The sequence below is a fragment of the Oreochromis niloticus genome, linkage group LG17 (genome assembly GCF_001858045.2).
Source record: "Oreochromis niloticus isolate F11D_XX linkage group LG17, O_niloticus_UMD_NMBU, whole genome shotgun sequence".
NCBI lineage: Eukaryota > Metazoa > Chordata > Actinopteri > Cichliformes > Cichlidae > Oreochromis > Oreochromis niloticus.
In genome coordinates this window covers 32,667,883-32,684,136 of record NC_031981.2, presented here as the reverse complement: position 1 = coordinate 32,684,136, position 16,254 = coordinate 32,667,883, and the positions used below count along the sequence as shown (strand labels likewise).

Genomic DNA, 16,254 nt, shown 5'->3' with positions numbered 1-16,254 from the left:
ATAGCTCCAGCCTTCCAAAGATTTATCCTCTGACATAAGAGCAAAAATACCTAGCAGTACTTAACAACTTGTAGATACAGGAAAAAAAGCACACTGCTTGGACATGCCATCACCTTTAAATCACTACATTTCACAGCCAAAACATTTTGCATGTCTCCTGAGTGTAATCAAGCCACATTGTGGCTCACTCTGAATTTTACTCTAAAATATACATAGCAATGCACTGGTTTGCATATCAGTGCTCTTTATAGGCACTAATTCTCTGCTTGTCATTCATAAATTCAGTCACTTACCGGAGGACCCGGCTCTCCTTTGGGGCCACGTAAACCATCTTGGTAGTCATAGAAGAACTCTGGCTCCTCGTATCCATAATCGTACTCTCCCATGTCTACGTCATCATAGCTGCCATCCAAATCATGCTGCTCTGAGGTGTCCACCTGATTCTCCCTGTACAAAGTAGTGCTGTTGGCTCTCAGATGAGTCTCTGGGAAATGATGGGTTGTGGAGCCAGAGTCCCTAGAGCTTGTGATGGAGTTGTTCCTGAGTTCTTCCTTTAGTTGGCTCTGTCTGACCAGGGAAACAACACCTGTAGTGGCATCCGGACTTGGCTGTTTTCTGGAATTTCTCTCTTCTTCTGTGCTGTTTTCAGAGTGTTCCGTGTCCCCCTGGGGCCTAGTGTCGTTAGCCAACACATTTTTGGTAGTGGTGGTTGTTGTGCTATAGGCAAGACCCAGAGCTGCTTGACTACTTGGCGTAGTTACGGTGGGGCTATAAAGCTGGAGTGATGATGTGGCAGAGTGGGATAATGGTTCCAATGTGGAAATGTTTTCTTGGTCCCCCAGATGAGGTCGTATTGGTGGGCTCAGAGTTGAATGTTGCGTGACCAAACGATCTGGGGATAGTTTAATGGCTGCTGTGGATCCGACGGGTGTATTTTGAGTAGCTGCTACTCCAAGAAGAGACTTTGTCAAATGGCTAGAAGGGGGGTCATTCACCACAATATCCGAATCAGAATGTGGGAAATGTAATCGGTAAGTGTCGGCCAGCCGGCACTGTTTTTTAAGATATTTGCAGTAGTGCGCGGCAGCTTGAGCTGAGGGATAGATATCCAGTTGGCAGACTCGACCACTAAATGGTGCCGCCTTGGAGTTCATCCTTCCCAGAGTGAAGACACCCCCAGATTGCCCCAGTGTTTGAGATCTCCCCAGGGTTTGCTCCCACTGCTGCACCCCTCCACAATTCGCATAGAAGGACACTGAACGTGCACGAACCCCAACAGCAAAAGGGTGCAGGCGCCCATCCTGCCAATTGTAGTTGAAGTAGATGGATGCTTTCTCTGCAGTATAAACCACCACTCTGCGTGGCAGCAACTGAATGCCAAAACGCAACCGGTCCATCCTGTCCTTGATACTAAAAAGAAATGCATTGTTTGCTCGCCAGGAGCTTAGGCTAACTATAACGGAGAACTCTTCGCCAAACTCTGAAGGGAATAGATTGGGCACTGGAGCCTCATAGAGGGAGTTTGAGTCGAGCAACGCCCCATATCCAGAAAAGGGGCCATCGAAAGGTGAGGGAACATTTGCATAAGTGGGAGGCTGTGAGCTTGTCCTTTCGTAGGGATCGTCTGTGCGGCTTTGAGTTGTAAGCCCCAATCGATAAAGGATATCCACTCCTAAAGGACACAAACAAACATTTATAAGATTAATATGCTGAGGGTGAATTGCACAATTTTATGAAAATGTACAAATCACAAAAATATTTCAAAACAGTTTTAATACATTAAATTGCATTTCAATCAAAGAAGGCGGTCTAACACCAGGTTACATTGACGTTTAAACTTAAATTCCTGATAAAAATCTTCTTTATTTCAAGAATTAAAACTAAAAAAAAACCTACTGAGAATATATCTCTGATACAAGAAGAGTGGGGAATTAACTTATCCAACAGGTACGAAAAGGCTGCATTTTTACTAGCATCAAACTATTTTATCGGTAGGATATTTGATCGGCATTTACAGTGCTTAAAAAAAAATGTATTGGAGCATGTGTCATGTCACGGTAATAAAAAACTGAATTCACATTTTTATACCCAAATTTTAGCCAGCAGTCTGGACTTAATTAATTGAGCATAACATTCAACCGCTAAAGCTAATTTTTCTGTTCTGGAATACAACTTAATAACTTTCTTTTGGCATCTTGATGAAAAAGTAACAGTTTGCTTTTGTGCTTTTTTCAGTTTTTTTGTAAAACTGTAAATTCGGAAGTTCATTGATAACAACAATTAAAGCATTAAAAACATAATTTCAAGCTTGCAGTAGACAAACCATTACATAAAAACAAAACACTTTTAATATAGGGCAGCTGTGGCATAACCCTTAAATTGGATGGTGGGCTAAAAGTAAAGAAGAAACGGGATGATGAGTCTTTAACCACATTATCAGTGCTGATTTTGTGTAATCTGACCACCAGAGGGCACTCTGCAATGTCCGTGTTGGTAGCTGATCTGAGCAGAATTGGGCAGAGCCTGCACGAATAAAAATTAACTTAACAAAGTTAATAAAACCTTTTTATGCTTTGTGTGTCATGAAAAAAAGGGGAAAAAGATGCTATTGGCCAGTATATCGAAAAATCAGATTTATTATATCATCGATTATCGGTATCAGTTTGAAGTCCTATATCAGTCAGCCTCTTTTTTTTATATTATTCCTTTCAAAACTATTTAAGAGTGCAAACCTTGATAGTTCACTCTTTTAATAATATTGAGAAAAATATTTGCATTCGCATTTACAGATTCACAAATATAAATGAAATGATGAAAATCTTCTATAGATGCCTAAACATGTTGCTCATGGACAAAAGATTTTAATTCGATGGCATTAAATATAAAATAATTACAAAACAGTTATTTTTTGACCAAATAATCAGGCTAAAACACAAGAGAGACACAAGTTAACGACTGCAGCAGTGGCATACAAACGCATCAGGGGTGAAAAGAAGCAACTGGAGAAGAAGTGCTTGTCACATCATTGGAAGTGTCCCAGCATCCAGAGCCTGCAGCAGCGTAACTAACAGATGCTTTTGGGGTCATTTGATCCAGCCCTAACTAGAGATACTGCCTGTACTGAACCCAAACTGGGACCGGACAAGAGTTATTGTCTTTTTGAAGTTAAATGACTAAGAAAAGTTAGTGAGCCATTAGGGCCATATAACAATGTCAGCATGGTGCTGATGATCCAAACCATGTTTTTCAAGCAACAGAAAAGCAGCTGTAGCCCAGATGAGAAGCAGGGGCAAGATAAGCATGTAACATTTAAAAAGAATACAGGAAACTCCTCCATATAGCCTTTTGGAACCGATCTGTCAGGCAAACAGGCAAACAGAGCACTTGCATACAGAGCACACTCTGTCGAGCGTTGCATTCAAGGAAAAGAGCAAACTGGCAATCATGTATGTCAGTACATGATTGTGATTAAAGGATGCTGCACACATATTTTAACTATAAATATCGACTGAATTACAAATTATGGCCTCACTTATTTGTCTACATGCCTGAGAAAGCATGGAGGTATCTGTTAGTGCACTGTCAGACAAAGACAGCAGCCACACAGAAGCGTTTGTTCAGTGTTTAGATCTCAGCAGCAGTTTGATAAACTACGTTCCACTGAAGAAACGCCTCCACCGTATTTGGGAATACCAGCTCGATAGATGGGTCAGTTAATTTAGTATTACTGTGAGTGGAAACAAAAAACAAACTAAACCAGTGTCCACATATTATAGTATTGTCTTCTTAAAGAAAAACCTTTCTGCTGAATACATTTACACCTAATGTTATCCTAAAGTGTTCCACAAAGTGTTTCAGACTTTTTTTAGTCTGACAAAGACAACTGAAGAGTGGGATCTGTGCTTGCTGCTACTCAGCATATAGAAAAGGCATCAGAATCAATTTCCTGAGAGAAAAAGTGGGATCAGTACATGCCTGGAGACACAGACATAAAGTGCATGCTTCAGAACATTCTCTATACCCTTAATAACTCTATGCTCTATACTCTTGGTTTAGTCAAATCCTTTATTAAAACTTTGCTATCAAAAAGACTTCGGAAAGAGTTAGAAAAATACGAAAATCCTGAACTGAGCATTTCACCTCTAGAGGTGTGAATATGTAGATGTGCGGAAATAATAATTTTTTAATGTTTGAACTTTATCCATAATGTTGCAGTCAGGTTTAAAAAGAAGTGCACACTCTTTCATAACTAAGGTTTAAGATATAATAAAAATCCGATAGTTCTTAGCAGGTATTGGAAAAGCAATAAAATATGATATATTACACCACGTTATTATTATTCATGTAACAAAAACTAAGCCAACATGCTGAAACAGTGTGTAAAAAACTAAGTACGCTGCTTCCATAGGAACTGAGAGGGTTAGTAGCAGCCAGGCGCCGCTAATCAGATGCACTTGATGATCTGATCAGCAACAAATGTGAGCACCTCTGTAAAAAGCAGATGTTTTGGCACTTTGTAGGTTTTTAGCATTCAGGTGCGTTAACACATTGCCAAGGTGGAAAGACATCAGAAATAATCTTAAATAAGCGATAGTCAGTGCACCAGTTTAGCTAAATGCGTGAGCATCCACATGCTGCATGGCCAGAAAGCAGCGGGTTTGAGTGACTGTGGCCCTTTGCCGTCTTCTCCTCTCTCTCTTACTGAGTTCATCTGTACTTATTATCCAACAGAGGCAAAAAGCCAAACGTTTAAATAAATATATATCAGTAATTGTTGCTGGACATCATTCTGGGAAGGGTCTTGAGGTAATTTTCAAACAAATGTGTGGATTCACAAGTGAAGAACTTGTGAATACATCTTCCCAGGAGTGGATAAATACTCCTGGAGGTCAGTCTGTGCAATGCACAGAGAAACTTCATAGACCTCGGTTAGTGTGTTAAATTTTACAGTTTATGACAATACAATTAGAAAAAGACTGAAGATATATGGCTCACTTGGAGTGGTTTCAAGGAGGAAATGTCTTCTCGTTAAAAAGAACATGGCACCAAAGTTTCATCTGAACAAACCACAAGACTTCTGGACCAATGTCTTTTGGCCTTAACGCACGGTACCACATTTGGTGTGAACCAAACACAGCATACCAGCACGAACTTGTGTAAGGCTGATGATTTGGGCTTAATTTACCAAAACAAAACAAGAACGTTCAGGAACCTCAATTTCCCTGAAGTTCTTGTGTTTTCTTTTAGTCAACCATGAACTCTAGAGCCAAGTGCAGGCCAACTGCCTAACAACCCAATATTGCCTCACACTAGGTCGTGCAACAGAATAATGATCCCAGGCAGAGCAACAAACCTACTACAGAATGGCTGAAAAAGAAAAAAATCAATGTTGTGATGGGACCATAAAAGAGCCGATGTTTATATAAACAAGGAAGCAACATTGTAAACAAGGTTGGGCCAACGTTCCTCCACACTGATATGAGAGGCTGAGCTCCTGAATCACAGGGTGCACTTAATTTTTAATTTTGTTTCATATAACATGTGTTGTCGTTTATCTCAGCTTGTATTTACCTCATTCTAAGACCATTTCTGTCATACTGTTTGGGTGCCAGAGCAGAGGTAAAGAAAAGAAGACCATAGAGATAAAGACAGAAGAAAGGTTTTTGCCCTGGATGTGCTTTCACAGCATTTTTAGTAATGCAGCTCTGATAGGAGGAGTATCTGTCTGCAGACGATCCGAGCGCTCACTGTGATGTCCTCGACATTCACTGCCTGAGGTAATGTCAGACGAGATCCCAATTAATCTGTCTCATACGTTAAGACAGGGTGCTCTTGCGCTGTCTGTTCATTCCTCCTCCCCTCATTATGATGGATTGATTCTACTTGGAGCGGGCTATCACCCGTGATACGTGGGGACATGGCGTTGCATGATGGAATAAGGGGAGGGACACTGCAAGAGGCAGTAGACAAGGCACATAAATAGTCTATGTGAGGACTCATCATGAGGTCAGTCTTGGATAAGTGCGCCTAGACAATACTGCAATAGTGGAACAGACACCAGGATATGACATATTTTTATATGATTGCTATATTGCCTAAATCAAAAAGGATTTACTCTTTCAAGAAAGTCAGACTCTGGGTGAGAGATGGGATTATAGTTAAAAGATCCCAAATCAATGTAGATCCACTGATAGAGCAGAGCCCAGCAAAAACAACAACTCTATCTATGATCACCTTTTAACTTCAGCTCTTCTCACCTTCAGTTCTTCTCATCATTGTTGCTCTGTCTAAAAATAAAGATGAATATCACTTTACCCCCAACACCTGACCAGGTGAGGCACAGCTGCCAAAACATGCCAAGCTAAGATTTCCTCTTCCCATTGTATGTGCATTTCTGCCATGTACTTTACATTATGGGTGTATTTAGTATTTTCATTGATGGACCATAGAGATGCGAGCGCTAATAGTCAGAAATGTAGCAGGAGGGGAAAAGCAGAGAGGGAGGGAACAAAGGTACAGCGGTTATTTATGCTGCTTTTAAATGCATGCCGTGGCCCTGAGAGCAAGAGCAGGCATGTTAAGGAAGAAGGTTAAAAGTGATCAGAAGAGCAGCTAAAGAGGAATTCCTGTATGCACTCGCTCTTCCTATATGTACTGTATTTGCTCCAGCATAAAAGCAGAAATAAGGTGTGATGTGGTTGAGCTGTATTATGAACAAGGCATCATAAACATTAGAGGAGTTCTGTAGGAATCGTAGCACTCTGAAGGATCCCAGTTAACGAGTTCTTTAGGAACCCTAAAGAGTTTGTGGCATCAGCTGATGTAATTATCAGAAGCATTACAAGAATGAATAGTTTGATCTGCATTTAAGCCACTTCCAGTGATTTCATTTCATCTTGGCTTCTGACTTTTCCGGGAAAGATATGCTTATAGTGTAAATGTAAAGATACGCTACTTAAAAAAGCGTGTAATCCTAGTCTGTTTCTTTTCATTTAAAAATATGTTAATAGGAGAACGGTGACGCCAAAGTTTCCATATGTATATATCAGTTATCATATATGGGTTTGTATATGGCTCATTTGTTGACGTTACTTAAATCTTTCTGAGTAACAGTTCAATTCAAATTGATTTTATTTATATAGCACTAATTCATCACAACTGTCGCCTCAAGGCTACAGGAAGAAAAACCTTTTTTCTTAACAATCGAGTGTCAGTTTATTTCCTGTTTCTGTCATTCTGTCTCGCCTCTGTTCTTTAGCATTTTGATCCTATCTCTGCACTTGCTGCTGGACATCTTTTTTAACTATTACTGTGCAAGCCATAAAAAGATTCAACAACTCTTTATCCTGCCAGTTGCGATCAGGAACTGGGGCTGCTGCACTGAATGGGGGCCTCCAGCAATGTCAAATGACTAGAGAGTGCTCATCACTGCTGATTCTGTGTCTTGCCTACACTGAAAAAAAAGTTTATATTTGAGTTGTTGTGTTTTGTTTTGCACTTAATGACTTTAATCTCACAATGCAATATGTAGCATGCCGTACCAATAGGATTACAGTGTTCTCCCAAGAATTAAAATCTCCACATCATATAACATGGAACTTATTTCAAACCTCAGTCAGGAGGTTTTTATGTCAGGTAACATGAGGCTAATGTTAAAACAGAGCCATGAATGCAATAAATAGCAGACACCACACTCACTTAATGTGAATAACCTGGCTCACACCTGATCGGCTTCAATAGGGCCCCCGCAAGAGTTACATAGCATCACTTTTCTGTTATTCATTTGAGTGGGGTACAGACAGGAGCTTTTATACTGTGTATATGACAAATGTCAGTGAGCCACATGTCCTAGTGACAAAGAGGGGAAAAAGCCATCTAATGAAATGCTTTCATATAAAAGAAAATGCTGACTTTTAGTTATGCGTAAGTGTTCTGTTGCTTACCTTGAGCTAGGTAATCTTCTTCTCCAGAGGGTGCTGCTGAGCATACTGACAGGAGCAGGAGAAAGTTCCACCTAGAAGGACAAAACAAAGATCAGACTGATGACTAGTTGTTGGGTTTGTCCCTCTGACACTTTTTTAAACATACAGTCACATCTTTATTTAATAAAGACACACTAACTGACGCTAACAGCTGAGCATGGCCATTTGTAATTAGCATGGCTGTGATATAAAGTTTAAAAAAGCTTATAGTTAAGGTGATCAGGTGACCCTGAACTCTCCTTTAGGTATGCTGCAATAGGCCTAGGCTACTGGGGACTTCCCACCATGCACTGAGTGTTTCACCTCTCTGTGTTTATACAGCACTTTGCATTTAATCATCAGTTATTATTCATCTCTGACTCTCTTCCACAGTGTGTCTTCTGTCTTGTCTTCATCCATTCACCCCCAACTGGTCACAGCAGATCGACACCTCTCCCTGAGCCTGGTTCTGTCAGAGAGTTCTTCCTGTTAAAAGGGAGTTTTTCCTTCCCACTGTCACCAAGTGTTTGCTTATAGCGGGTCACCTAATTGCTGGGGTTTTCTCTGTATTATTACCTTACAAAATGAAGCACCTTAAGGTGAGTGTTGTTGTGATATGGTACTATATAACTAAAACTGAATTAAACTGAATACTATTATGTTGCAAGTGTCTTTAAAATTAAAATTATGCTAAAAGTACAAAAAGCAGTACTTTACTGAAGCAATATAGTCAATGCTCAGCTTCCAAACCACCCCAGTATGTGAGCTGCCACAGTTTAAGAAACACTTTACATAATCTGATACTGCTCGGTGAGTTCAAATAATAATTAATGCTATATAAATAATAAATAACATGCTTATGATCTAATCATCACTATAATAAAATGAGAGCTAAGGTTACATTTTAGTCATTTTGGTTATTAAAATAGTATCAGTTTTTGAGAAAGAAGAGAAGAAGGAGAGAGCAACGAGACAGCAAAAGTGCTAGTGGAGAGGTAACAGACAGCCAGATAAGGAGAATTAAAATGAGCCCTTGTCAAGTAATTAGCTGATAAGGACTGCTTTTACATGAATTCTTTTGTTTACACTAAACAATCAAGAGATACATCAGATAAATGATTCATTCACAAGAAAAAATATTCATCCTCTCCTGTGGTAGCTGATACTGAGTAGATATCACAAGTCGAAACATGTAAAAATCAAAGCTGGAGCCCCTTAAAAGACAATGTGACTGCTCCGTTTCAAAAGCCGTTCCACTTTGACATTTTTATGCCTGAAGACGTAGTGAAAAGCGATGAAAACAATATTTGAGCATCGTGTTTTATTGTTTCCAGACAATGATGGATTTGATCTCCAAGGCATATGGTTAATAACAATTTAATACTTTTTATGGAAACATTGCCTCAGCAAAGCAAGGACCATAAAGAGGCAAATGCCCCGGCCAACATTCACACAGGAGTTGCTCCTCCCTTTTCATCTTTTTCAAGTTGGGTTTAAAGTTGGATCTCCTCTCCCAAAAACCTTACATATCCTGAAAAGCTACCAATACTAAAATATTTTCCATTTTATAACAGGCTTATGAAACAGTGAGTTATATATTAATCATACTGCATGTTGTCACTTTACTGCACAAGAGTCACATAACTCCACTCTTGACCCTCACTGACCCCCACCTCTAGGTGGCACTCCACACTAGACAGCTACAGAGGAAGGACAGCCGGTCCTCAGCGTCACTGTAAAACATTCCTACCCAAAACTGTGCAAAAATATTGTGCAAATTAGGTAAATTTGTTCACGTTAACTACAGATTGTCCAGTAATTTTTTTTCCACTAAAATGCAGATAGGGTGCATATACATTCATGTGTCTAGAAATGTCCAGAACTACAGATCAGGCAGTCGAACGTGTGTTACACGGTCTTACAATCTAAGGTCACATTTGCTAACACTGTCACCAGTAAAGCTGGAAAAAAAAGTATAAGAAGCAGCAGCTCAAAAAGAAGACTTCTGACTTCTCTTTTTTGAAAGGCATTTGACCTTGACCTTCTTTAAGTTTTCAAAGACATTTGACCTCTCACCCCAGAGGCTTCTTAAGTTCAGGACTGACTACAATGACCTGGATGACTGAGAACAGACAGAAAAGAAGAAGCAGTAACTCCAGTTTTAGTGAAGGTTTGATTTAAAGGTAACGCAATCAAAATACTTTACAGCACATTATCATTGAGGTTTTCTGGAATACCCTCCTTCAGTCATTGATAAAAAAAAGAATCCAAATTAAATAAAGCTCCATCACAACATCAGCGTTTGCTCATTTATCCCCTCATGAAGTCATATTCATTCAACTTAGTTTCACTTCACATTTTTCACCTGGTCGTCCCGCCTGCATTGGCCCTGCTCCTCACATTTTCAGAACCACTGATCTACAGTAAAGCTGGACATTCAAACCAAATCACATCAGCAGCCCTGAAAACAGTAACAGCTGCTTATACAACTTGAGGTAATTCTAGCAACTGGTGTCATATTTTTCTCTGACACTGACACAGTGTGGTGGCTGTACAAAGTACAAGAGTCCTGCTATTTTAATATGCAGGGCGCTATCAGTCAAAGGTTGCTGTCACACCTTAATCCTGCAGGGACTGACAGCCTCAAACAGCATGACAGGCGCCTTACAAACAAGTCTTTTTGGTAGCCTGTGAGTCACTTTCTGACAGAGAGCGCCCCAACCCCAACCCCCAGACGGGAAGCCATATTTGCCCTGCAGAACTGAGTAATAAAATATAATCGAAAGCAGAAAAGAGGGGGAAGATTAAACAGACAACAAGGGAAGAACGGAAAAGGAAAAGGCTGCCTTTAAGTAGAGACACTGTGAATGAGTGTGTCACCTGTTCCCCATCGAGAATGTGGTGTGACATTCCCCAGTTGGTAATGCAAACGTATTCCCAAAGTTGGAAAAAGTTACAAAAAAACGAGTTTGGGGGAGGACATATGAATACAGTCATTCATCTACTGTGAGAGGATTACAGTGACATTTATAAGGGCAACGAGTAGCTGGTTCTGTTTAGACATTGGCAGCTTTTAAAAGTAGACCAAAAATAGGGGGGAAAAAAACCAAATAAATCACTTAACGTTCCTTTTTAGAGTGCGTGGATCCATGTGACGCTGATTCAGACATTTTTTTGTCCTGCTGTCTGTCCCACAGTCTCTTGTTCGTGGCTATTTAAAGCATCTCTAAGGCTCTGTCACTGAGCACGTTCGGGCTATCGCTTCATCACATTTTTAGAAACAACTGGTGATCATTTCCCCACTTGCTGAACCTTGGTTTGGTGCTTTAACCTTCATTGTGACATGCAAACAGAATGGAAGGGATAGATCAGACTAATAAGAAAAACAGACTACATCCAATCTTTCATCAGAGGTGAATTCCCTTATATGTGACAGTACCGCTACGGCACGTTTCCTGTCCTAGCAGTTAATGGAAAGGACCCCTGAAAGCAAGACAAAGCTCCCCAAACAGTGCTCTGTTGACGAAGGGAAATACCACTATGTGGGGACTGGGTGTCATGTCAGGACTATAAATAATCACAACTTAAAGCTCCCCTCTGCAATGAATCATTCCAGCAGTACCAGATCTTTCCTTTCTCCCCTACAAAATTAGCTTGGATCCCTAACAATGGTTCATTCAACTGGGGAGAAGGCTGAGAGTCAAACGGAGAGGCAAAAAGCTCAATTACGCTTGGCAAATAGAAGCAAACCTATTACAGTTCTGTTTATAGCCTCATAAGGAATGGGAATATTTTTTTTTCCTTTTTTTAATATTCATCATTAATGTCGGTCAGGAGGTGAGCAGCAGCGTTCACGGTTCATTGTTTACATGTCTAATTTACAAAATCAGTAAGTAACAGCAAAGCATGCAAAGCTGCTAATCTACACATACAGCTCTGAAATGAAACTTCTTGAGGATCTCCAAGAAATTGGAAGCACTAAAACTGCTGTTGAGCTGCGTTGGTGTGAAAACTCCAAAAGCTGCTGTGTTTGACTTCGCTTTGGGCAAAAAAGGTACTCTGAGTAGGACAATCTAAACAAACCTGATGAGACTAACCCTGACTCACCCATCCCACTTTTCATAACCCCTGAAGTTCTTGGAAGTGCTCCACATACGAGTCATTATTCAGAAGATTGAGGTTTATAAAGCATGACCTTGGAGCGTTTACCTTACCTCTACTGTTATGTGACTTAGCTGAGCCCAGTCTAAAAATGCCATGGATGTCATAGCAGATATAACACATAAAATGACGCAGTGCCCAGAGGAGCTGTTAAGACCCAGCATCACCCAGCGTGTTACAGTATAAACCAGTTGAAATGTTTCCAAATGAGTGCATCAGTTTCTTGCAAATCAGGTGTTCTGTTCCTGCATGTTTTGCTTCTCAATCTCAACAAAAACATTCCTGGACACCATGAAGTCACTGATCTACTGCCAAAGAGTGTTCCCGCTGGCCGGGTTACAGCTTCAGTACCTGTACCCTTATCATAATAACTTCACTATGGTATAACTAAGCGGGCTTGTTGTCCTCTCTCCAAATAGCCATCAGCAAAAATGATTAACAAATCAGCAGGTTTCCAGGATTCAACTGTCTAATAGTGGAGCGTTTGCAAAGGCTAGAAATGATAATGATTTCCTAAGTGTTCCAAGCCATCATGAATCTAAGTTGGCTCTTCTATAAGGAGCATGCCATGTCTCTCCTCTAATGAGCATGGCTAACATTTGTCAGCTCACTCCCATGGTACTCGGAGTCAAGAGGTCACAGCAGACCAGTGTAAAGATTGACTGAGTTCATAAAACAGTGAGCAGACAAAGGCCCGTGAGTAAACTTCCACTGGCCTTTATTTATTTGCCCTTTCCCTGTTGCAGAGAGACCTTCAGATGTTAGGAGGGTTAAATACACTCACTCACACCGACAGGCCAAAATCCCTGCAGCCAGTGATTCGGGGAAGGTGAGTACACTGCAGCACGAAGGTGGAGAGGCTGTGATTTTAACGCAGAATAATTCAAAAAGGGTAACCTGAGCTGTGGGACGTGGAAGTCTTATTAAAAGCATTTACAGTGAGCTCTGCCAATCGCCCAGAGGAGCCAGGACATTGTTTTTGTAAAGACTTTCCTGTTCAGCTGTCCATCTGTCCATTTTCCTAACTTCTTGTGCTTGGTTTGGGGCTGGAGCACATCTAAGCTGACACTGGATGAGAGACAGCATACACCCTGCACAGGTTGCCCGTCTATCATAGGCTGTTAAGTTGTTCCTGTGTCTATAAGGGTTCATAAATTATCTAAGATTTGATCAACACAAATTAGAGTCTGCTTAGCTCCATTGCAGATAAACATAAGTAGCTGCTAAATACAATTAGATGGTGGGAACATCGGTATTGTTATTATTCAGTTATATTGAAAGCAAAGTTGTACTTATCCTATCATGCAGTCCATTACAACTTATATAGCAAGGCTTTTCTGTAGAAGCATTGCCCTACAATGTAATGCATCACAAAGTGTTTGTTCAATTTTACCCAGAATACATGGCAAAGAAAAGCTGTGGGCCGTATTAAAGCAATTATAATAATGAAATGTTAGGGTAGCCTCATAGGGAGCTACACAGTTTGCACTTTTTTGTACTGATAGTAAAACTTTAAAAGCACACGACAAGGGAAATATCCCTCATGCACTCAGATGCACAGTAAACATGTGGTACACCGAAAAACATAATAACTGTGTAAAATACAGAACAATTAACGTTTTCAAATGAAGGCATTTCACTTCATGTATGAATTCTTGCTGATGTTTTTCTGTATTTCTTAACAATGGACTGAAATTTTTACCGTTTGCAAAAATGTCCATAAACGTCTGTAAAAAGACAAAAAATATGCTGGCAGAAAAACCCTTTATATTCTCTGCTTTTTTTTCTTCCGCTTCAATGACCTGACAATAGCAAATTTCTGCTCACATTATCAACCATCTGGAGGTACCAACCTGTGCTGAAGAGTCGGCATGCACTCTCAGCCAGAGTGTATGTGAGTGGTTGTGTTTCTGCAGTGTTATAGTTCTAGCACTGGCAGCAATAGAGCAGCAATGCCTGCAACAGTGGGTGATTGTCTGGAGCTCAGGAGCCAGTTAACCACTGATGCATACACACTAACTCTGTCTGTGAATTCAAGGGAGGCCACATTTATCCCCGGTCACCTCAGTTTTCCCATAAGGCTCTCATTTTCACTCCCAAGGACCAAAAAAGGATCTCTTATAGGGTTTCAACTCCACTTTGTTTTACATCAAGCAACCACTATCAGCAGAGAACAACAGAATGGGTGGTGATCTCAGATTTTTGTTTTTAGATCATATCTCGAAGAGATTTAAAATAGAGTGCAGACAACTTGGACTCACTTCTGATAGAAAATAATGCTTTTCCTGTGAAGTACTCTTTCTTTCAAGGAGTGCACATTTCTGATGTTCCACAGACCCCAGCTAAATGTAGCAGGACAACAAGACCTGCATGCTAGATGTCAATAATGCACACTCCCATGAGGAATGTTTAGGGGTTAAGGGTGTTCATCTAAAGCCTGAACACGTTTACAGAGATGGACACATTTGCTGCTCTTGGGTCCTTGACATTTGCTTCTGTGCTTCTTCTAATTTGTCACTTGCAGAATAAGCATTATTACTTGCAAGACAGCCTCATTCATCCCCTTTCTCCATGGTTTACCGTTTATTCTCCAGCTTACCGGAGCTGTGTGAGTGGGTGCCAAATAAAAAGATGATATTGTAGCAGATCCTAGACCGCATGTTCACATGGTGGGATCAAAGCCAACTTCCAAAGCTAAAATGCATGGGTGTGTGGAAAAGTACAGGTATCAGATGGGGATGGTAAAGCTTAACAGCAGCGGTCCGTGCACATTTAGAGTGAAGCTAATATGGAGAACAAACAGGTCAAACGGATCGAGCTGAAGACATCCTAAAAAGAGAAAAACTACAGCAGAGCTTAGTCGTCTCGTCCTTAAACTTTCTAAAATACTGAATAGTTTGTGTCACGTTTTGGTGCCACAATCGTGCAGCTCAGCTGCTGAAACGTGTTTGGTCAACTGGCGCCCTGTCAGGGAAACACGCCAAAGAACCTGAACAGAAATAAGTCTCCCAGTTGCCATATCAAGCGAAAACCTGTTCCGGTCAGCGCATAGATAGTCTGACATCTGCATAGTACTTAACCAAATGACCACTTACGTTGCTGCCGCGGAAACGTGTCCACTCCTTGTCCGTTGAGCTCCTAAATGCATTTGTATGCATTTGTCCAGGCAGCAGAGATCTGGGTGAAAACAGAATCACACTCAAGGGGATACCTGCACATGGGCTAACCTTTGGTAAGAGCCAAAGGAAGCATAAAGCGGACGGAGATAACTGCCACTTCAGAGTTTCCTCATCGTAGCTGCTGCAGTCTTGAGGAGAGGTCTCTCCAAACTATTTCAAAACCAAAGCCTCAGATCCTTTGCGCTCTGCGGCGCGCAGTGATCAAACTATTTCTATCCAAAGTGGAGACGCGCAACAGTTGCATAGGGGGGAGAAAAGGACTTGCAGTGCAGCGAGTCGGTATGCACCAGTGTAAACTTGACTGCTCTCAGGGATACACAGGATTAGCACTCCACTTCTTCTTGGTCTCCAGCACAGCAGATTCAGTTCCATGCGTCTTTGCCTCCAGGCGGTGGCTTCTGCTATGTGCCTTGACTTGCACTGATGCGAGGGGAACCCGTACTCAGCCCATCACAACCCCATCCTACCAGCTGGTGGTGTTGGATTTCACCGGTTACTGACTCGTGACATCACGGACGGAGTTTTGGCTTGAGCCCTTCAGTCACTCTTTGAGTGGAGTTTGAGTGCTGCACTACCCTGCACGTTTTCAATATGTGTAGTTATAAAATGTTATAAAATGCACGTAAAAATCGTAAATCATAAACATACGTAAACCAACACAAAAAATAATGACGTAAAACAGAAAACATCAGATGGCATCAGTTCAAAATGTTATGCAATTACTTTACTTGACATATGACATGTAAGCTGAGTTTTAAAAAGAGCTTAATTTTGAAGCGGTTCTAAATACTATCGCTAACACTTTACATGGCAGAATAAGTGAGCTTGAGTTAGTTTTAAGTGCACTTGATGCACATTCACAAGGAAATCGTCACAGAGAATGGGATTATTATGGTCTGATCTCAGTCGCCTGTTTCTGAAGATAAATCACACATCCAGCAATAAAAGTAGAA

At 40.8% G+C, this 16,254-nt stretch overlaps 1 protein-coding gene across 1 annotated transcript in view; it reads right to left on the bottom strand.

Annotated features, from left to right (window-relative positions):
* The window catches only part of col24a1 (collagen type XXIV alpha 1 chain), an 86,580-nt gene extending 70,810 nt beyond the window's left edge, over window positions 1-15,770 (bottom strand). The window contains exons 1-3 of the mRNA XM_005457122.4: window positions 15,218-15,770; window positions 7,944-8,014; window positions 294-1,672 (exon numbers count right to left, since the gene is read on the bottom strand). Coding sequence (XP_005457179.1) covers window positions 294-1,672; window positions 7,944-8,014; window positions 15,218-15,270 — 1,503 coding nt within the window. The 5' untranslated portion in view covers window positions 15,271-15,770. The remainder of the gene's footprint in view (window positions 1-293; window positions 1,673-7,943; window positions 8,015-15,217) is intronic.
* Between the last annotated feature and the right edge of the window lie 484 nt (window positions 15,771-16,254).